Source organism: Rhinolophus hipposideros (genome assembly GCF_964194185.1).
Source record: "Rhinolophus hipposideros genome assembly, chromosome: 3".
Lineage (NCBI taxonomy): Eukaryota > Metazoa > Chordata > Mammalia > Chiroptera > Rhinolophidae > Rhinolophus > Rhinolophus hipposideros.
Window position 1 is genome coordinate 107,737,820 of NC_138049.1, and position 22,153 is coordinate 107,759,972.

Genomic DNA, 22,153 nt, shown 5'->3' on the forward strand with positions numbered 1-22,153 from the left:
AGGAGTATGTGCACAACCTGTTCAGAGTTTGAAAGTGAGACACAGGCAGGAGGCAAATGTCAGAGCAGTGTAAGGTCCCAAAGACACAAAGAGCTAGGGCAGTGGGCTGAATGACAGCGTTAATAATGCGGATGGTTCAGAGGCAGGACACAGAGGTTGGTAGCTGTGTCTCTGGAGCCAAACTTCCCTGATGCTGATCCCAGCTCTGCACCTCCCTGCTGTGTGCAGCCTCCACCTGCAAAATGGACACTATAAAGGCCGTCTTCTCAGAGGCTGACTGTGAAAAGGAGCTGAATTAGAACATGGAAGCCAAAGCAGACTGGCTTCAGCATCCACTCTGACCAACGCGCTGCGCCACTGGATTAGACCAGGATTCTGATCTCATTCCCACTACTTCTTGAGGAAGTCAGCTGCCTCATCGAAACTCTCCTTACCTCGTCTGTAAAATAAGGATACAGATAATAATAACAGTAGGAGGCTGTGAAGGTTGAATGAATTGATCTGCATTGATCACTACAGTGCATGCCTGAGCAGTGTGTGCACTAGTATTACTTTACATTATGCCCCAAGCTCCTGGCCGATCATGCAGCAGATACTGAACATGTCCCAGAAAACCACCACAGGGAAGGGCAGACCGAGAGGCATGGAGCCACAGCTGGCCCGGGCAGGACGCGGGGCTGCTAGTGGAGCTGCTGTTGGGCCTTGAGCTGCTGTGGCATCCAGAGGATATGCCTGGTGTTCAGCCCAGGGATGACTGCATTCCAGCCCATCCCTGTCCCCTGAGGCAACCTACGTGCAACCCATGCTCTGACAACAAAAACGTTTTGACTTGCAGACTGATGCAGAAATTCACAAGTGACATGACATTTTGATGCAGCCCCCTTCAAACAGCCCCGTCAGAGTGTAAAATGGTAAACCACTCTGGAAAAAGCCTGGCACTTTCTTATAAAGTTAAATATGAATATATTGAGTTACATACTACTACAGATACTTACTTGAGCAACAAGCGCATATGTCCACAAAAAGGGTTGTTATGAATGTTCATAGTAGCTTTATTCATAATATCCAAAAACAAGAAAAAAAATTCATCAATGTGAATGAGTAAGCCAATTGTAGTATATTTAGACAATGAAATACTATTCAGAAATCCAAAGGAAAGAACGACTGGTACATCAAGAACATGGATGAATCACAGAATATAATACCAAGCAGAAGACTCCAGATACAAAAGGACACCTACTATAGTGTTATTTATATGACATTCTAGAATAAGCAAAACTGCAGGAGCAGAAATCAGATCAGAATCACTAGGGACTGGGAGTGGAGAGATGGTAGTGACTACAAAGGGGCATAAGGAGCTTTCCAGAGCAGTGAAATGAAATATTCTGTGACATTTCCCCAACCATATGAGTTTGTTAGGAGTACATCAAACTGTACTCCTAAAAGGGATGGACTTTACTGTGTGTAAGGTAGACTTAATATACCTGGCTTTAAAAAAAATGTAATATCACCAAGCGCTACCAAATTCTACTTATGCAAAAGGGCAGAAGTAGGAGAAAGGATGAGCACACTACCCACAGGAGTGGCTTGAGAATAGCTGCTTTATCCATTTCTTACTGATTTTCTTTAAATGCTGACAATTTAATAACGCTTTTTGCCTTGTCCAAAGGTCCCTGGCGTCAAAATGGCTCCATCACAATGTTGTGTGCACGTCCAGGCAATCAGAGAGATCAATAGACAATTGACTATGATATGCTGTGTTTGATGTTTCAAGAGATTGATGTACAAAGTAGACAGAGGAGTGAGGGTAGGGTTTTCCCAGGAGGATGGAGAGGAAAATGGAGAGGAAACAGCATGTGTAAAGGGTCCGATGGGTAAGAGTTTGGCATATGTGAGAGAAAAAAACCCAAATCAGACATGGCGCTGTATCTCAGGGTGTGGGGGAAGCAATGGGGGTGTTGAGAGAGAAGCCCATGAACTTGCCTCGGTGTAGGTTTGGAGGCCAATGTAGACCCCACTACAGAGCTGGAAGCATACGTGAAGCAGGCACCGACATGGTCAAGTTTGTCTTTTAACAACAAAGCTCTGGGGAAGGCACAGAAGACCAATGGGAGGGAGGAGTTAGAAAGGTTCTTTGTGGCCCATTCTTGTCGTCATTTCCATTGAAATAAAAGGTGCCTTTCTGCTAGTGGATTGTTCTGAATACCAGAAGTATTAGGTAAGTCTCAAGTAGGATATAGCAGCCCTGAGGGTGGCTCAGCTGCCTGACAATTTGGGAGCCCCTTTTTCTTTCCTAAACTGAGAAACCTAAACAGCCTCTTAATTCAGGTTCTCAGGGTGAGCACCACTTGGTCTGTTTTGGAGATTCGTGGGTCCAGGAGCAAACCCAAATGGTCATGTTCCACGGTGGAGGAGATCAACAGAGCCAAAGGGATACAATGATATTTCCAGGTTCCGTTGTGAGCAAGCCCCTTCTGTGCGGGTGGAATTCCAAAAGGGGAAATAACTGACCAATCATCTAGAAAGAGAAAGTGTCATAAAAGGGCCAGGGCTACCAGGAGCCAGGATGACAGCAGCAAAAGGCCCAGACACCCTAGGGAATTTATGAGGCCATGGAGAAAAAACACGAAGGAGCCCTGGGTTACTGCCTGCCAGGCCCAGCTTCCTCTTTTATGAGATCATGGTCAAAGCCAGGCCAGGCAGGAAGATGCCAGCGACTGTATGAGTTTGTTTTTCCCTAACTTGGTTCTGAGTCACACAGGCATCTACCCTTCCCAGAAAACCACCACAGGGATCACCCCCTGGCAGCTGCTCAACCCCAGTGCTAACACGAGATCCCCACTCAGCAGGCCAGGAGCTGGAGGTGGGCCAGCCCCCCAGCACCCGCCTGCCCCCACAGGCCTCACTGGGAGGGTGGGGCCTGGGCCCCGCCCAACCTTCAAAGAAAAGTAGGAAGGAGGCACGTCTGACTTTTGAGCATACATGGGAGACACTGTTGAATCATGGGCTTGCAGAGGAGGGAGACTCATTTGAGAGTCTTTAATCTAAGCCCTTGACTTACAAATCAACTCACAAATCCAATAAATACAGGGTGTCTGAAAAAGCGGGATATTTGTTGCGCTTTTCCCACCATGATTATACTTTGAATTAAATCTCAACCATATTCTCCAATGCTGACAGTAGAGCGATGTTCAGAGAGACACAGGTTGCTTCTCTCTGGACAGTAGCACAAAGGAACCAAAGAGCTCTCCATTTCTAGGCTTCTCGGGCAGCCTGTCCTGAGAGGCACAGTCCCAGGCTCTGGAAATACAGCCGTGAGCAACATGGATAAAGTCTTGCTCTCAAGGAGTGATAATCTGGTGGGAAGGAAACTGAGGCCAGAGAGAGGAGCTACACCACTGGGGGGCTAGGAAGCCAGTATTGACACAGAAAAGGGGTGCCGGGTCCCCTTCCCAGCTCCCCACTCTCAGCAGCCCTCAGGGAATTTTGGCTGAGTTGTGCTGAGCTACATCCCAGCACAGGGACACCTCTTTCTGTGAACTTGCCTTGGGGCTCCAGCCTCTTTTGCCATCCTTTTGCGTCAGGAAAAGTGCCCTGGCCTGATCTTGGCCCTCCTAAGGTCAGAATGAAGTCTTCCAGGGTCACTGATTAACTTGCTGTCAAGAACTTACCCCCTGACCTACTACCACGCCTCTGGCAAGAACTGTTCTGGCCAGCATGGACAGCATGGGAGCCAGCGAAAGGATGTTTAAAAGCACTCTCATTGGCTGAATGAAAACTACGAATGCAGGAGCCTGCTCCTCTGGAGAAAAGAAAAAGTCACAAACATAGCCTGAGATGGAGAAGGAGGGAAGAGGGAACAAAAGGAGAAAGAGAAATCATTTCTCCTGATGATCTCAGCACTTGGAGGCTATTTTTTCATCCCGGCCTCCTACTCCTACTCCTGGATTTGCTCACTGCTGCTCCGGTCTGCTCCAAAGCAGCACCTCTTCCCATGGTCATAATAATGACCACCACAGAACAGGCACCCATGAGGAGCAGTAATTCATAGTCTTAATCTTCGCAACAGCCTTAAGGCCAATTTGCCTACTTTTCAATTGAGGGAACATTCTCACAGAAGCTAAGTAGCTGGCCCAATATCACATAAGTAGCAGAGCTGGGAATTTAAACCCAGTTTTCTTTAACACCAGCTCATTCAGAGCTGGATGATAATATGCTCTTTTTGCTTCCTCATGTTTCCTTTCTGTGGACGAAAAAGGGGCACACACTAAACCTGACAAATTCAGAGGAGGCCCACATGGCAGGACCTACAAACTCAGAGACTGAAATTAACCACACAGGATGGTCTGAACACAAAAATTTCTAACTAAAAGTGGGTCATGGCCGGTAGTCACATCCTTGGCCTGTAGCTTCCACGACAAAGGTCAATCTTTACCTTAAGTGAGCCTGTGTATTGTCTTTTTGCATCTAAGATAACATACCCTTGGAACGTCAGAGTAATCCTCTTTTCCGGACCCCTGACGGGGCACAAGGCACCACACCAGAGCAGGAAACTACAAAATCCATCATTGTTATCTTGTTCCCCAAATACCATCTCTATGTGCTGTAAATGTTAACTAACTATCCTATACCCACCAATGTAAAAGAAGTATGTGTCTCTCCTTTTTACTTTTGATCCAATCCCAGGGATTGCCCCGCTTTGTTTTCTCCCGCACCCTTCATCTACCACCAATGTGTAAGGGTGAAATTCAATAAATCTATAATGCAGTTAGACTTAGATAGTTTGCAGTTTGACTCACCACAGAGCTCGCTATCTAGCTATCTGTAATTAGACTTAGTTTGCAGTTAGATCCATCCTGATATTCATCTGTTTCCTCTTCGTTTCTCCCCTCACTGATTAACTTAAGAACTCTATTCTGTTCTCTTTCTTAAGGCTACCCATACCTCATGAATCCACTTAATTAACAAAATCCTAACCTAAAAAGAGCAGTTTCTTAATCCTCAGGTGCCCAGACACTGGTATCCAATTTATAGCTCCCTTGCAGATTTTACTGGTGACGCATAAAGTCCCAGGCCGCCATGGCCGACTTTGAGTCTGGAGTCCAGGGATAACTTCGTCTTCAAAACAGACCAGAGCCCAGGAAGGATGTCAGCCCTCAGACCTGCCTGACCAATTGCCCCTTTCCTATATAAGAGGAAGCTAACCTAAAAATCAGCACGGCTGTCCACTCTAATGCTCTGCCCCGGTGACACCCCTCCCACCCCCCACAGCTGTTTCTCTCCTTACTACCTATGGCAGCTGTCCTTATCAGACTGTGTCCTGGCAAACTCCTTTTTGCCAGTATTTGTCTTTTAAACAGAAACCCATGGCAGCTGCCATCTTTGGACACGGGCACTCTCTCTTTGCCCAACCTTTAATAAAAACTTCCTTTGCTCTCCTACTTTTATGAGTCTGAATTCTTTCACTTTTCGGCAAACAACCAGCGGTTAATTCCATGCCAGAAGAGTTTCCTGCCCTGACCGCAGGACCCTGCTCCATCCCTCCATCCCTGCTTCCCTTTCTCAGAAGCTCCCACTTCCCACCATTTGTCCCCCGTCCCCTGCCCATTCCACCTCCTCCCATTAACTTTGTCTGCCATTCTAGCCTGGCTCTGCGATGCAGGAGTACTACCAGTGGGGTGCAAGTATGGCTCCCCTTTAGGTCAGGGACTGACAAGGGTTGAGGGCCAGGCTTTGCTTCATCGCCTCTACAGTGGTTCCTGAGCCTCAGCTGAGCACCCCCCAACCTCCTCAGTGAAGAGGCAGTCTGGGGGCCTCTGAAGGGGCACAGCCGTGTAAACAGACACAGACACCTCTGGGCGTGAGGTGCAGCTCCTCAGAGGAGATGGAATGAAGAGTATTTATTAAGCCTCTACTAGATGGAAGGCCTAGTACTGGAGATGGCACGGAGATATCGTGAGGAAAAGAGCAAATGTGCTCCTGGATATTCATGGCGATCATATTTCAGTGGGGGAGACACGCAACAACAAAAAGTAAACAGATACACAAAAGAATACCCCACTGTGGTGAATGTTATGAAGAAAACAAACAAGGGGCTAAGAAAGAGGTTAGTGGGAGGTCACAGTAACAGGTCAAAGGAGGGGAATGAAGGAACACGGTGATCTCAGGAAGATGGAAGGAAATGAGGAGAGCTGGAAATGAATGGGCCTACGGGCCTGTTTTCCTAGGATTAGGGCAGTAAGAACCAGTCCAGCTGCTGGTCTCAGCCCCTGGCCCTTTCTGGCCTTAACTCATCGTTTGGCCCTCACCTCTGCACTCCCTTATTAGTTTAATGATTCACTTTCAACCTTTCCTAGCTTCCTGTGTGGGGTGGGTGGGGTGGGGCAGAGCCCTGGGTCTCTGAGGATAGCAGAAGGAATGGCTTCTCTAGTTCTCCTCTTTGTCCCATTCTGGTCTTGCCACAGCGAAAGGTCTCTCTGTGCCAGAAGGACAGTGAGGCTAACTAGGCCCAGCTGGAAGTCCTGATTCCAGATGTGGGAGGTAGTGGTGAGACAAGATCCTGACATCCTCCTTTTACTCCCCTCCCCTGCCTAATGGCCTGGGGAAATTTCCGTCATAAACAAGTATGCATTCTTCGTCCGGGTGCCTCCCCCACCTCCACCACTGAGCAGTTTTCTTCCATCATCACGATCTCCCCCCGCCCCCAATTTATGTCTGTCTGGGCATGTGGGCCCGTCCACACATGTAAGTAATCATGGATTTATGTTGGTCATTGTGTAGTGTGCAGGTTGCCTTGGAATAAAGGTGTAGGTGGGTATGCAGGCTCGCTCACTGTGCTTGGGTGCAGGTGTAAGAATGATGGCGGCTTTGAAAGGCAGGTGTGGGAAAGGGATATGTCTTTGTTTGTAGAGGAGGTGTATTTTATGCTTGTTAGGAAAAAGTGTGTAATGCTGAAGGGGTCCCATGTGTTTAGATGTAGTAGGTACCGTGTTTCCCCAAAAATAAGACCTACCCAGACCATCAGCTCTAATGCGTCTTTTGGAGCAAAAATTAACATAAGACCAGGTATTATATTATATTATATTATATTATATTATATTATACACTGTCTTATATTAAAATAAGACCAGGTCTTATATTAATTTTTGCTCTAAAAGACGCATTAGAGCTGATGGTCCGGCTAGGTCTTATTTTCGGGGAAACACAGTAAGATAAAGTGACATATAGGCCTACGAAGCAATTGTATATACAGAAATAATGTATCAATTTCTAGCCCAATTGTGGGGCTGTCCCCTTGTTTGCATCCCCACACAACCCTGGTTGAGAAATGCCCGTAGGTGTTCCTTGTTTGGTGTCTGTGTAAGAATTGTCCCAGCTTTCTTAAGATGTTACAAATTTGAATGTTGGATTTGAAGAAATGTAGCCATGTCTCAAAGCTTGGGGTGACCCTGCCAGTGTGTGCATTTTCAATTTTGCATTTTCACCTTTCATTTATCAAGATTACTGAGTGACTGGTACACACAAGGCCCCGTGCTAGGTTCTATGGCGGACACAAGGACACAAAGACATGTGTGATACAGTCTCTAATGAAGGGTTCATGCATGTGCTCACTGTGTGTGTCAGGCATAGTAAGATCCAATGTAAAGATCTGAGCCCGAGGCATTTCACATCTCTGGAGTCAGCTTTACTGCCTTCATTCTCTGCTGTCAGCACCCTCTCTCCATGCTCCCTGACTCTATTGAAATCCATCCTATTGTTAAGTTCTAGTGATCTCATGCTAGGAATGTCAGGTAGCGCCACCCCCCCCCCCACTCCCTCATCTGGGTCCCTCAGCCATGGCCTGGTAAGGCCCTGTTACCTCCTACTGCACCTCTGTAATAGCTTCCTGCCCCTTCCTCCATGTCTCTCCATCCAGGGCACACTCCTTGTCCCTCAGCACCCAGCTTGAAGTGCCCTGTTGTCATCCTGTGCCCACAAGCTCCACCTAGTCACATCCAGATTCCTGGCCTGGGAGCTAAGCTCTCCCCCCTTTGCCCAAATCCTTCCCAGTCCTCATGACTTCCCACTACTCCTTTACTGGGAACTTAGTCCAGGACTGTTTTCTTTGTGATTCCCCAAACACAGGCTGTACTTTTCCAGCTCAAGGCCTTTGCTGATTCCATTCTCTTTCTCACAGTCATCGTCTACATCTGACTCTGTGGTTTCCCACCCACTGCTCAAGGTCATCTCACATCCATGCTTCCATGCAGCCTCACCTCATTCATTAGTGAGCACTAGCTTTTCTGAGTCCCCCTAATACTGTCTTCCATTTCCTTAGGACCCTCAAGGAGTTCTGGTCAGGCCCACCCTGAGGTGCCCTCAGCAGCAAGCACGCAGAAACCAACCTCAGTACCTCCAACAGTACCTTTAACAGGGTGCCTTGCACTGTGAATGCCCAAAAGATGATAAATTCTGTCCATGAGCAACTGAGTTATGAGAATGTGTAAATTCAGTCGTAAGGTGAGTTATAACCATTACCACAACATTTGCATAATGCCTCACAATTTAAAATGCTCTTCACATGAATTTTGTTATTTGATCTAAATAACAAGAGACAAATCTGGGTGACTGCTAACCTCCTGCCTTCGTATTTTGTGGTCCTCTGTCCAAGCTTTGTATGAACACCCAAGTGGGTAACTTTTCTGGGTTGTCCTGTGCGGTCTCTGCACTTTTGCTGTGTGTGTGTGTGTGTGTGTGTGTGTGTGTGTGTGATGTGCATGTTGAAGGGGGGTACAATATGCCACCCCAGATTATGCCACTTTGGTATGTGGATTGAGCTGAAGGCAATTGAGACCCAGTGGACTCAGGAAAAGCTATTCCCACTTCTCCCTTAACTGCCTAAAAGAATTTATTAGGGGCCTGTACCAGGAAGAAAGCTATTACCAGAGAACTTTTTTATCTGAAAGATTCTGGGGCTGGGCAGGCCAAACATCTGCTCACCAAACATCTGCTCTTCTTGTCTTCCTGTGATCTGTCCTCCTCCCGGTGAACCCCAGACCCCTATCCCATTCCTTAGCCCCCATTCCTTAGGATGGCACATGAGCCTCAACTGCCTATCATTGACTCTCAGGTTTTCATGGACTCCTGTAAGTATGTGATTAAATTGGTTTTCATCCTGTTAATGTCTTATGTCAATTTAATTAGTAGACCAACTGAAAAATCTAGAAGGGAAGAAGGGAAAATTTTTCCACCCCTACAATGTATTGTATGTGTGAATGTTTGTATGTGTGTTTTCCTGTGTTCTAAGACAGGCAGGGTTGGATCCGCGTGTGCAATTATGTTCATTTTTCTTCTGCTGCTTGACTATTTCTGTAATGACCTCCCTCTTGGGGTGTGTGTTCTCTGTGTGTATCTACAAGTGTGTGAATGTACCTGTGTAACTGTGGTTCATTGATTTGGCTGGGTCAGTATTGTAGCAGGACGGCCAGACTGCCTTATGGAAACCCTGATGCCTCCCGGGAGATGGGCCTGTGACTGAACCTCTCCTAAGCTGTGCGTGGGCCCCTCTCCAGCTGCCACATGTCCCGACATGTGCGTGCAGCCCGGGATTTCACCCACCCCCACTCACAACTCACACACTCACAACACACACTCGGGCACCTAGGCTTAACAGGCCAAGTCTCCACCCCCTCCTTTGCTTAATCGTCGGAATTTCCCACCTGCGCCGGCCTGCCTACGCTCCCCGCCGGGGTGGAGTTGCGAAGGGCCCGCCCAATCAGGCACACTTAACTAGCTCAGCTCGGCTGCGGGGCCGCACTCGTCCGTCGGCTCTGCTCAGCGCACCATGTGTCACTCTCGCAGCTCCCTTCCCACCATGACAGTCCTGCGGGCCCCGACCCCGGTACCCTCCACCAGCCCGGGATCCCGGAGGGGCTCCGGTCCTGAGATCTTCACCTTCGATCCTCTCCCGGAGCCTGCAGTGGCCTCCGCCGCGCGCCCCAGCGTCTCCCGCGGGCACCGAAAGCGCAGCCGGAGGGTCCTCTACCCGCGAGTGGTGAGTGTCGCTGAAGTGTCGCCCGAGGGAGCGTCGGAGTGGGGGAACGACCAGACGTCGGGGCCCTGAGCTGACCTGTCCCCTTGGCTGTCTCCCCTCAGGTCCGGCGCCAGCTGCCAGCCGAGGACCCGAACCCTGCCAAAAGGCTCCTGTTTCTCCTGCTCGCCGTGGTCTTCTGCCAGATCCTGATGGCTGAAGAAGGCGTGCCGGCGCCCCTAGCCCGGGAGCACGCCCCCAGCGCCGCGGCCGCGGAGCCCTCCCCTGCGCCCCCGGCCCTGGAGCCCCTTCATCTGACCGCGGAGCCCTCGGACTACGCTCTGGACCTCAGCTCTTTCCTCCAGCAGCACCCAGCCGCCTTCTAACCGCGACTCCCCACAACCCCCAACAGCAGTTTGAAAAGCCTAAGAAACACCAGCTGCGTGTGGCGCGGGAGCGCGTATCCCAAACTGGGACTCCCGAGGCAGTTCGCACTCGACACGACCGGGGAGCCGCCACGCTGCACCGGGAGGGGCCACGCGCGGACCTGCCGGGCCGGGCCGGGCGGGAGGAGGAGGAGGAGGAGGAGGAGAGCGCGTTAACTTATGTCTCATTGCTCCTGATATTTATGTGTATTTATGTATGTCCCCTAAGTGATGGAGGGGTCTGTGTAATATTTATTTTAACTTATGCGAGGGTGCGAGACGTGCGCCCCGCTGCACATGCAGGTCTCCTGGTATTTATTGAGCGTGGTGGGATTGGTGGACGCGCCTCGCCCGGGGGAGACGGACTCAGGGTCCGGAGGGCGCCCCGCGGGGAGTTACGCGCGGCGACACTGTCCTCCGGCATCGCAACCCCCGGGCTCGATCGTGAAGCTTCGGTGGGCCGTTGGGAAAAAAGTCCTTGGCCTTCCATCTCTTCGAAGTTGTCCGCAAAGGGTGGCTACGGAGTGGGAGGCGGGGGCTGTCGGGGGCGGCTGAAGGGTCGCCCGGTATGTTCTGTGAACACAAATAAACTCGATTTTGCAGTCAGCAGTCATCTGAGCGTATCTTTGCCGCAGCCATTTGCCACGGCCCCAGGAGGCGCTCCTCAGGGCCCAGCCCTCTTCCCGGATCACGCAACCCTGCATCGCGTGACCGGACGCGGACGGTCGTTGCCCAGTCTGCGGTTTGCCCAGCTAGTTGCCGCGGGGCACCTCCAAGATGAGGCAATACCCCGGGTCCGGGCCCACGGAGGGCACGTCGCGCGCCCGGGGGCGGAGCGGGCAGCGCCCGGGAGGGACGCGGGTGGGTGGGGGAGGCTGGGACCACAGCGGCGGGCGGGCGGCGCTCTGAGCGGGGCCTGCCGGGAAAGGGGCGGGGCGGGGGCGGGGCCGCGGCCGGGCGGGGGCGGGGCGCGTTGCCGCAGCCCCGGGCGCGGCCGTGTGGGGGGCGCACGCTCGTCTGCAGGCCCAGCTCCCGGAAGGCCGTGCGCAGGAGCTGCGGGCTCCGCTCCCAGGTCCCCGGCAGCCGCGGGAGTTCGGGAAGGGAGGCGGCGGAGGGGAGATGGAGTCGGCTGTGGAAGGGCGGGGAGGGTGGCGCGAGGTCTGGGGCCCCTAGGCGGGGGAGAACCGTGTCAGACCCGGGAAACCGGCCTCACTGCAGGTGGGGACGCGACCAGGGGCTGGCAGTGGCCGTAAGCAGGCGGGAGGGAGTCTCGGGGGTTTTGTAGGATTTCCGCCTTAGCGGACCCCTGGGTGCGGAAGGAACTGGGCGGCGGTGGCTGCAGGCTGGGCGGGACTGACGGGAAAGGGAGTCACTCCGGTGGACTCCACAGCGCCCCGTCCCCTTCTGCAAAGGCTGTCTTTCCTCTCCTCCAGCTCCCGCTTGAGCCATGTTTTTCACCTGTGGCCCAAATGAGGCCATGGTAGTCTCCGGTAAGTATTGTTCTCTTCTCGGCGTCCCCCAAAGCCCTGCGAGTCTGGGCTCTGCCCCGGCCCCCGCCTCCCTCCGAGCTCCGCGAGCGCCGGGCCTTCGCCCCTCCCCCTCCCCCCACCCAAGCTTGCAAGCTGGGGATTCCCAGCCGCTAACCTTTCCAGGCCCAGACTGCCTCCCCCCCAGCTCCCAGATTTCCTCGAGGGGATCGCCCCTCCTCCCTCCCCCAGTTCTCCAGTCTTCCATATTCTAGCTCTACTGCAGCTCCTGCAGCTCACTGGCCTCTCACCTTGCAGGTTTCTGCCGGAGCCCCCCAGTCATGGTGGCAGGAGGACGAGTCTTTGTCCTGCCCTGCATCCAGCAGATCCAGAGGTGGGTAGGAAGACAGCCAGGGAGGGGAGTCCCAATTTTCTTTCTTTCCTCTTTTCCTCACTGTTCACTCTCCTTTTTCCCTCTAGGATCTCTCTCAACACATTGACCCTCAATGTCAAGAGTGAAAAGGTTTACACTCGCCATGGGGTCCCCATCTCAGTCACTGGCATTGCCCAGGTGAGGCTTTCAGAGCCTTTCCCCCAGAGTCCACTGCCCCATCACCTTCTCTGTCCTAGGCTGTAAGGATATTCTCTGCTAGTCTCACTTTCTCCAGAGTACTTGACTCCTTCTCCCTTCTCTCCCTGCTTCCTCCCTGCTTCATGAGACAACCCCCCCCAATGCCACACCCTTCCTATACTTCCTCTGGCTACAGGTGAAAATCCAGGGGCAGAACAAGGAGATGTTGGCAGCAGCCTGCCAGATGTTCCTGGGGAAGACAGAGGCTGAGATTGCCCACATCGCCCTGGAGACACTGGAGGGCCACCAGAGAGCTATCATGGCACACATGACTGTGGAGGTGGGCCTGGTGGCCGGGGAGCTGTGAGGGATGCCAGGTTGCGGGGGGCCCAAGGACTGGGCTAGTCTGTGGGCAACAGTGGCCAGAGGTTCTGAGAGCTTAAGTGCCTCCTTCCCACCATCCTATTATCCTAGGAAATCTATAAGGACAGGCAGAAATTCTCAGAGCAGGTTTTCAAAGTGGCCTCCTCAGACCTGGTCAACATGGGCATCAGCGTGGTCAGCTACACCCTGAAGGACATTCATGATGATCAGGTAAGCCTAGACAGTTGGTCCTCTTTGTTTCCCTGCTCCCTTCTCTTAAATGCTCCCAAGGACTCTGATTTCTGCACCTGTCCCACAGGACTATTTGCACTCCTTGGGGAAGGCTCGAACCGCTCAAGTCCAAAAAGATGCTCGGATTGGAGAAGCAGAGGCCAAGAGAGATGCTGGGATCCGGGTGAGAGAGATGGGGGTCACTTGGTCACTGTGGACTTTTTGGGCTCACGGTGGTAGAAGAGCTGAAAGGGGCACAACTGCCTGGGGGCTGGTGGGACTGGGTTGGCAGGAAATAGACGAGTCCAGGGCTGGGGCGAAGGCAGGGGAGTCCGGTGGGTAGCAGGCTCTTGCCCTGGGCCTTCCTCTCCCTGCTCTGACTCCCTACCTGATCTCTGTGTGGACAGGAGGCCAAGGCCAAGCAGGAAAAGGTGTCAGCACAGTACCTGAGTGAGATTGACATGGCTAAGGCGCAGAGGGACTACGAGCTGAAGAAGGCCGTGTATGACATCGAGGTCAACACCCGCCGGGCACAGGCTGACTTGGCCTATCAGCTGCAGGTCAGAGCCCCCACACTGGCAAGGTGGCCGGGCGGGACTTACCCTGCTCCATTCCTCTCAGGCCCTCCATCCATCTCAGGCCACCGTTTTCTCATATTCTAACTCTGATCCCCTCATCTGGCACTCCATTTCTGACCTAGCTCCTCCATACGAGGAGGATTTAAAAGACCTAAATATTTCTGCTGAAAAACAAGGATAAGGCCAAGAAAGTATATGATCAGTAGGGCAAATCATGTGTTTGGGGCAGGCTGTGTCCTGTGCAAGAGCACCTGGATGAGGGGTGAACCCGAGCTGAGATCCAGCCCAACTAAGCCTTCTGTCATGGGCCAGTAGGTCTGCATCCACCCAAGGAAAGGGCGCCTTTTTCTCCCGTGCACAGGGCTGCCCTAGTGACCAAAGAAGGGTGTGAGGAAGGAAAACATGGAGTTGGGCTTTGAATCCCGCAAAGTGAGATGTGGGCAGCCTTCAGTACTGCAAGCATGTATAGTTCTCACGCAATTCTGTACTGAGAACACGCCTACTCTCTAAAATTTACTGATAACCCAAAAATCAGTACTCGCAGCGCTTTTGTGGGGGTTTGCAGACCTGCAGAGAGGCGACATTCTGAATTGTCTGATGCATAGGTCTCGTTGAGTGTGAAGACGTCCTGTCTTCTTTCAACTCTTGTATTGTTAACAGTGTCATTTTCATAGTATGTTTCCTGCCACGTTTTTCACATTTTCGTGTTCTTTGTTGGTAGTTTTGCTGTTTAAAATGGCCCCCAAGCATAGTGCTGAAAATGGTGTCCAGTGTTCTAAGCGCAAGAATGATGGGGTGTGCCTTATGGAAAAAAACACATGTGTTAGAGAAGCTTCACGTAGGCATGAGTTACAGCACTGTCGGCTCTGAGTTCATTGACAATGAATCCACGATATTTATTACATAAGGTGTCTTTAAACTGAAGCACACATAAAACAAGATTATATGTTGATCTGTTGATAAAAATGTTGTGCCCAGAGACTCATAGGAACCTAACCCTGTATTTCCGCTTGGATCAAAATAAGTACTTGCTAATTCAGTGTTCATAGAACAGAACTACTATGAATAATAAGAATCAAGCATACTTTGAGACCTTTACCCAAAGGATAGAAATATGAGATTCATTTTTGCCAAGAGTTGCTACAGGCTGAAAGCATAATGAGGGGCAAACCATCTCTAGTTGTGATGATAAATTCCTGAGTGGCTTGACAGAGTTGTGTGTGACATAGTGCTTTGCTACTCTGAGCGTGGGCTGCATGCCAGCTGTAGCGTCACTATAGTGATTAAAATATAGTGACTAGGAATATAGGAATAGTGATTAAAATACAAAGTCTCAGGCTCTGGCCCAGACTGAATCAGAATCTGCATTTTAACAAAATCCCTAGTTGATCTGTGTATATATTGGAGTTTGAGAAGCAGTAACGTAGTGAAAATAACTCACATGGCTTAGACTAAGGATGAGATCCTTAGCTCTCTACACTTGGCTTTCCTTGTCTGCACATCAGCGGATTGGGCTGGTTAGGGCTCTGTTCAATTTTTTATAAGTTCCTCATTTTGTGCCAGGCTTTGTACTAGGTAATCAGAAAATAACAATTCAATCAACAAATAATCTGCGAAGTGCCTGCTATGTTCCAGACGTTGTTTTGAAGGTGAGGATGTAAGTAGGTATAAGACAGGTTTCCTGCTCTCAGCTTACAGTACAACACAGCTAATAAGCAAGTAAGTCAACTTCATAGGCTCTAATGATTGTGTTTAAGTGCTATGAAGGAAATAACAGGTGATGTGAAAGCAGTAGGGGTTACGATGTTAGGTCAGCGGTGGTCAGAGAAAGCTACTGAGGAAGTGATACATGAAATAAAACCTGAAGATGAGAGAGAACCAGCAATGCAGAGTTGTGGGCCAAGAGTATCTAAGCCAGTGATGTTCCAAAAGAACGTTTGTGGTGATAGAAATGCTCTGGGTTTGTCCTGTAATGTTGAGCGCTTGAAATAGGGCTGAAGAAATGTGACTGAGGAACTGAATTTTAAGTTTTATTTAATGTTAAATAATTTAAATTTATATAGGTCTAGTGGCTAGGCAGAGGGACCAGCACATGCAAAGGCCCTGAGGTAGAAAAGAGCTTGGTGTGTCCCAGAAACAGAAAGGAGGTTTCTGATGGGTTATGGCTGGTGTGCTGTAAGAAGAGGAAGGCAGGGCCCGATCACATAGGGTTCAGGTAGCCATGATAGAGGCTTGTAATTCAAAGCACAATGGAAAGCTATTGGAGAACTTTAAGAAGGGAGGTGCTGTGGTCTAATTTATGTCTTTACAAGGATCAGTCTGGCTGCTCTGTGGCTCTGCTCTGTGATTGTCAGAAGAGAGACAGCAGGGAGACACATTTGAAGCTTTTTCAAAGATGATGGATTGCAGAAGTACAGCTAATTGCACTCTCAAAACCTCACTAAAACCAGATAGACTTTAGGAGGGAGAGAGGGAGAGAGAGAGAGAGAGAGAGAGAGAATGGGAACAGAAGAATAGAAACCATAGCATCACTTTAGAAGCTGGAAAGCCATGGTAATTGACTAAGCATGTCTGAGACAGCTGAGGACAAAGGTGCCAGGGAGAAAACAGTGACATGATCTGAGGCACAGGAGCTGGCACAGCCAGGGGCCTGGAGCTGCAATGAAGACTGTCTAAATCAGGAAAATCAGGTGAAGAGCAACTTCTCAGCTAGAGCCCTTTCCTGGCTCCCTGCCTTCGGGTCCCTTCTCTGGTCTCTTCTCTGTCCCAGTAGACGTCTGGAGATTTATTATCTGATGAGAGTAAACCACAGGATGTTATCCGGGGCCAGCCAGACACAGGTAAGGGCCTGGTACACCAGTAACGGGGCATGAAGTGACTGAAGGCTGGCAGCCTCCCCTCACCCCCTTACCCCACTCAGCTCCCAGAATCTCCATCTTCCGAAGAATAGATCAGAAGACTACTCTAGGAAACATGACCAATTCAGAAGGAAAGACGTAAAAATCCTGAATCAGAGGTTTCTCAGCAAGTGGCCTGCCCGGATCACCCTAGAGTAAAGCTCTATGTCCACAAGCCTTACCCACAACCCAGGGTTTCCTTTCAGTGTTGTAGACCCTCCTCATTGTGAGCAGACAAGCAAGGATTACCTGATACGTGAGGGGCTCCTGCAACATGGAAGACACACCAAAACCACAAACAGCAAAGCTGTTTGCAGGATACATACTATGCAGGAAGAAGAAAACTTTTAAATATTAATATGCTCAGTAAGAAGAGAAGAATTCACATCCAGAAAGTCAGGATGTAGAACAGAAAACAAAAAGCTCTTAGAAATTAGTAAGGTGGCAGAAATGAAAAAAAAAGTCACGTTGGAAGAGAAATTCTAATCTCCCAGAAAATGGAACAGAACAGATGGGGGAAATTAGATAAAAATATTAAAGGCCAGTCCAGTAGATCCAACAGAACAAAGAAAATGGGAGGAAATAACCAAATGAAAAAACTCCAAAATGTTTATCTGTTCTGAAGGGTGTGAGTTTCTAGATTGAAACAACCTACCAAGTGCCCAATACAGTGAATGGAAAACATCTACATTGAAACATCTCACTGAAATTAAGAACACCTGGAACAAAGAAAAGATCTAGACGCTTCCAGAAAGAAAAAAACATCCCAAAGGGTCAGGCATCAAAGTGACTTCAGATTTCTTAAGCTAGAAGACCATGGAGCAGTGCCTTCAAAATTGTGATGAAAATGAATTTCACCATAGTAGCCTGTACGCAACTGTAATTTAAAGAGAAGAGTAGAATAAGAATCTCAGAAGCAAGATCTCAAAAAACTTAACTGCCCACATACTCTTTCCAAGGAAGCTACTGGAGGTTGAGTTTCACCGAAAGGTGGCCTAACGAGAGGGGCGAGGGCAGGGTGCCTGTCACACGGGGCGAGATGGTGCTCTCTCTGGAGTAGGGAGCAACTGCAATGGAACAGGCTTGCCATCTTTAGGTCAAAGACAGTGAGGGAACCATATCCAGCAGCACCCTTCCTCTGGAGTGAGCAGATGAGCCAAGTAGACGCAGGGCCACCGTCTCATGTTGGTGCCACCCACAGGGATGATGGTGCGTGGCTGAGCTGAGCAATTGAACAGAAAGGAGATACGCTCCTCCCCTTTACCTCTCCTCACCAATGTCTTGGCAAGAGCGTTCTGCTCCCTGTTCTCTACAAGGAATAAGAAAATGAAACCTACCTTAAAAAGAGGCGTTCTGTATCTACACATTCTTGTAAATGCTTGTAGAGTGCTCCTGGAAGGAACACAAGAAGCTGGTCACAGTGGTTCTTCTGTGGAAAGGAACCAGGTAGTTTAAGGAACTAGGTGGGAGGAAGCCTTACTTATCACTGTTTACTTTTTTCTTTTGAATTTGTACCCTATACAAAAATTAAAAAATTAAAAAGATAACACACGCACACACACCCAGCCCCCTTAAAAAGTCAGTAGGAGGCTACTGCAGTAGTCAGGGCTGGCGCTGGCAGCAGCTTGCGTAAGGTTACAGCACGGATGGACAGAAGGGGATGGGGCTGAGTGAGACTGGAGGTAGGAGCTGGCCTCACTGTGCCCAGGGCCCGCCCGGTGCTCACCCTGGAGGGAAAACAGTAACCTGGTGGGAAATCAGTAATGGGAGCTCCCGGAGGCACACTGCGTCTGGCCCGAGGGAGGCAGGTACTGGGTCCCAGCCCTAGCCAGCTCTGACACAGGCTGCCTGGGGACATCTCTGAGAAGGGTCAGGACATCCTCAGACCAGCTGAGCCGACTGTGGATGGACTCCATGTGCCTGCTATTTTCATGTTTCACCCTGGAGACCTGCCCTGGCTTCTCTCTAGTTCCTGTGCACTTGCTCTTCAGCTCTGACGCTGAGCGTCCCTCCTCCCCAGGTGGCCAAGACGAAGCAGCAGATCGAGGAGCAGCGGGTACAGGTGCAGGTGGTGGAGCGGGCCCAGCAGGTGGCAGTGCAGGAGCAGGAGATCGCCCGCCGAGAGAAGGAGCTGGAGGCCCGGGTGCGCAAGCCTGCGGAAGCCGAGCGCTACAAGTTGGAGCGCCTCGCGGAGGCAGAGAAGTAAACGCCCCCTCCCTGGCCCTTCCTGGCTCCTTCACCACCTGGGCACCCCCAGAGGAAGAGCCTTCACTGTCCGGACTCCTGTGGAACTCAGGTTGCAGGAGCCTCTACCCCCAGCGCGGGGGGAAGGGGGGCCTCTCTCCCAGGAGCAAGGGCCTCCCTCAGCTGCTTCCTCACCCCCCTTGTTTGCCCAGGTCCCAGCTGATTATGCAGGCAGAGGCAGAAGCTGAGTCTGTGAGGGTGAGTTAGGAGGTGGCCCTTGCTGGCTTATGGGGAGTGGGCATTGCTCTTGAGCTGGGGCTCCTTGTGCTTAACTGCCGCCATCATGACCACAGTATCCTGTACCCTCCTCAGATGCGAGGGGAGGCTGAGGCCTTTGCCATAGGGGCCCGAGCCCGGGCCGAGGCTGAGCAGATGGCCAAGAAGGCAGAAGCGTTCCAGCTGTACCAGGAGGCTGCCCAGCTGGACATGCTGCTGGAGAAGCTGCCCCAGGTTTGGGGCTTGTGTGGGCACCAGGAGAGCCAGGGAATGGGTGTGGGGGAAGTGAAGGGTTTGGGGAGAACCCGGATAGGGGACCATAAATTAGGGGTGGGAGTTAAAAGCCAGTGACCAAAGTGAGGATGATCAGTAGGACATGTGTCTTAAAATGCAGGGTAAGGTGTTTTAGGAGGGGTGTGATCAGATCACAGATGCTGAATGGACATCTCCCCCACCAGGTGGCAGAGGAGATCAGTGGTCCCTTGACCTCAGCCAATAAGATCACACTGGTGTCCAGTGGAACTGGGGCTGTGGGGGCAGCCAAAGTGACGGGGGAAGTCCTGGACATCCTGACCCGCCTGCCAGAGAGTGTGGAGAGACTCACGGGTGTCAGCATCTCGCAGGTGAGGGTCTCACATGGGGGCCGTGGAGCAGAACTGCTGGGCTCCTGGGGCATGTGACGCAGATGCCCAGCCTGTTGACATTTATTAGTTGCTTTCTTTGTGTCAGACAGTGCTGAGTTTCTACACAAATGTTTTTTATTAAAAAATTTTTTATATCAAACTAGTCTTGAACTATGTAGTATTTTACAGAGTAAAGAAACGGAACTCCAGTGTGTTAAATAACTTAGTCTATGTTAGAAAGCTGAGGAAGCTGGGCTTTCAACCCAGGCCGACTATCTCTAGTACAAGGAACTAGTTGCAGCCTGTCAACATTTAATTCCAAAGCATGTCACTGCCTTTCTTGGTGCCTGTTTATTCACTTGTGGGTTATGGTAGAGGTCAGAGTGGGCTCTGGAACCAGACTGTTTTGTGTGAAGCTTGGCTCCAGTGCGTGATAGCTGTGACCTTGGAGTTCTCAACCTCTCTGTACCTGTTTCCTCAAAGGCTAATAATAGCAACTACCCTGTTGAACTGTTAAGGGGATTAAATAAGTAATACTTGCACAGTGTTTAGAACACTGTCTAGCACATAGTAATTACTATATACAAGTGTGTTAAATAAAAAATACATTCATAAAGAAAAGCATTGGACCATTTCAGTGACCTTCAAGCTGGGTTCCTTGGAGCCTCCTGAAGGCCTGCAGTGGAAGACTGGGAGTTATGGAGGGTCTGTGCAAGCAGAGCTCTGGCCCCTTCCACACCCTTTCAGTAATTCATTGACTTTGTTGTTTTAAACCACTTGATTGAAGTATGATTGGCATGTAAAAAGCTGTATGAATTTAATGTTTACAACTCAGTGACTTTGGGATAAGTATACATCCATGAAGCCATCACCATCATGAAGACTATAGAAATATTCATGTCCCAGTTTCCTCCTGTTACTACTTGTGTTAAGAACACTTATCATCAGATCTACCCTCTTAGCAAATGTTCAGTATATGTTCAGTGTCTTTAGCTATAGGCATGCTGTACGATAGATCTCCAGAATTTATCTTATATAACTAAAACTTTATACCTGTGACCATCACCTACCCATTTCCCTTCCTCCAGCTTCTGGCAATGACCATTCTACTCTCTGCTTCTGAGTTAGACTTTTGTTATTTTTCAATTATAGTTGACATTTTATATTAGTTTCAGGTGTACAGCATAGTGGTTAGACATTTATGTACTTTGTGCAGTGATTCCCCCCGATTAGTCCCCATGTGGCACCATAGTTGTTACCATATTGACTATATCCTCTATGCTGTACTTTACATCCCCATGACTATTTTGTAACTACCAATTTGTACTTCTCACTCCCTTCCCTTTTCCCTCAGCCCCCCACACCCCCTCCCCTCTGGCAACCACCTGTTTGTTCTCTTTATCTCAGTCTGGTTTTTTTTGTTCGTTAGATTGCACATATAAGTGAAATCATATGGTATTTGTCTTTCTCTTATTTCACTTGGCATAATACCCTCTGGTCCATCCATGCTGTCAGTTATTTATTGTCATACATGAATCCTGTCTGCTTGGCAAAAGGGTGAGGTACGGTACTGGAAAAACTAGAAGACTCCTGGAAGTCCATGTCCTCCCTGCAGCCCATTCGTCCAAATGGGGCCTGGGAGAATACCGTGTCTGGCTCCCAAGTGTCATCTACTGTTGTCCCTTTTGCCAGGTGAACCACAAGCCTTTGCGAACAGCTTGAAGCCTCCACCTGCTCAAGTTGCCGGAATGGTGCCCACATTGCATGCCCGTCAGCTGGCCTCCCTGAGCATGTTTTCACAGTAGGGTCTTACCCTCATCTCCTTGCCAATAGCCTGTGCCTTGCCTTGGAGGGGGAGGGTTGCTCCCCTTCCCAGGCCCACACTACCAAGACTGCCAGCCCCCAGGGGTCCCATGCCAGCTTTCTGATCCTACCCCACCCAACTTGTCTAACATCCTAATTAAACTAGACTGTGACAGCCTGTTGTCCACAATTATTTTCTGACCAAGACTGAGGGATGGCTGGAAGTTGTCAACTTGTCAAATAGCTGTTAATGAGTATTGAACTTTTAAACAAAACAGTAATCAATCAAAATGCTAGAATGGAGCTTGTTCCCTTCCAGTAGGCTTTTGAGGATGGGAGCAAGTTACTTTTACACTGTTAAGAGTTGTAGAATTTTTCCCCCCAAAAGTTCGTTAGTCAGAAAGCATGCTGATATGGAAGGACTGTTGAGAATTTCATTCGGCCCTGGAATTACCAAAAATATGTCCAAGGGAAATTGATTTAAATATCCAGGGTGTCTTTGAGACTCACTTTGTACACTTAAAAGCATTATTACGTGAAGCAGTTTAGAGTGGACCATGACATGGAATCCTGTACTAGGTATCTGTAGTTTAGGTTGACTGAGAAAACCCACAGGATTACAGCACATAGCACAATATCCATAACCCAAAGGAACCCTTGATGTGCTGCTCCATTGGAAATGTTGCAAGTGGCTTTTAACTGTGTTCATGAGATTTTATTTTTTAAA

General features: G+C 49.9%; 2 protein-coding genes across 4 annotated transcripts; both read left to right on the forward strand.

The window, feature by feature from the left end:
• The first annotated feature begins 9,716 nt into the window (after positions 1–9,716).
• Positions 9,717–11,041, forward strand: IER3 (immediate early response 3). The gene is made up of 2 exons (XM_081044172.1): positions 9,717–10,033; positions 10,135–11,041. The coding sequence occupies exons 1-2, from the start codon at positions 9,824–9,826 to the stop codon at positions 10,393–10,395; spliced, it is 471 nt and encodes a 156-aa protein (XP_080900298.1). The 5' UTR covers positions 9,717–9,823; the 3' UTR covers positions 10,396–11,041.
• Positions 11,042–11,377: 336 nt separating this feature from the next.
• FLOT1 (flotillin 1) lies at positions 11,378–21,604 on the forward strand. Of its 3 annotated transcripts, none has more exons than XM_081044138.1 (13): positions 11,378–11,506; positions 11,868–11,924; positions 12,219–12,294; positions 12,381–12,471; positions 12,668–12,811; positions 12,946–13,065; positions 13,154–13,249; positions 13,473–13,625; positions 18,561–18,742; positions 18,937–18,982; positions 19,097–19,234; positions 19,459–19,623; positions 21,316–21,604. In XM_081044138.1, exons 2-13 carry the CDS (start codon positions 11,882–11,884, stop codon positions 21,343–21,345), a joined length of 1,284 nt encoding a protein of 427 aa, XP_080900264.1. In that variant the 5' UTR covers positions 11,378–11,506; positions 11,868–11,881; the 3' UTR covers positions 21,346–21,604. The 3 variants fall into 3 exon arrangements, with proteins under 3 accessions (XP_080900264.1, XP_080900262.1, XP_080900263.1); XM_081044136.1 differs by having other exon boundaries at positions 11,394–11,652; XM_081044137.1 differs by lacking the exon at positions 11,378–11,506 and having other exon boundaries at positions 11,793–11,924.
• Positions 21,605–22,153: the final 549 nt, after the last annotated feature.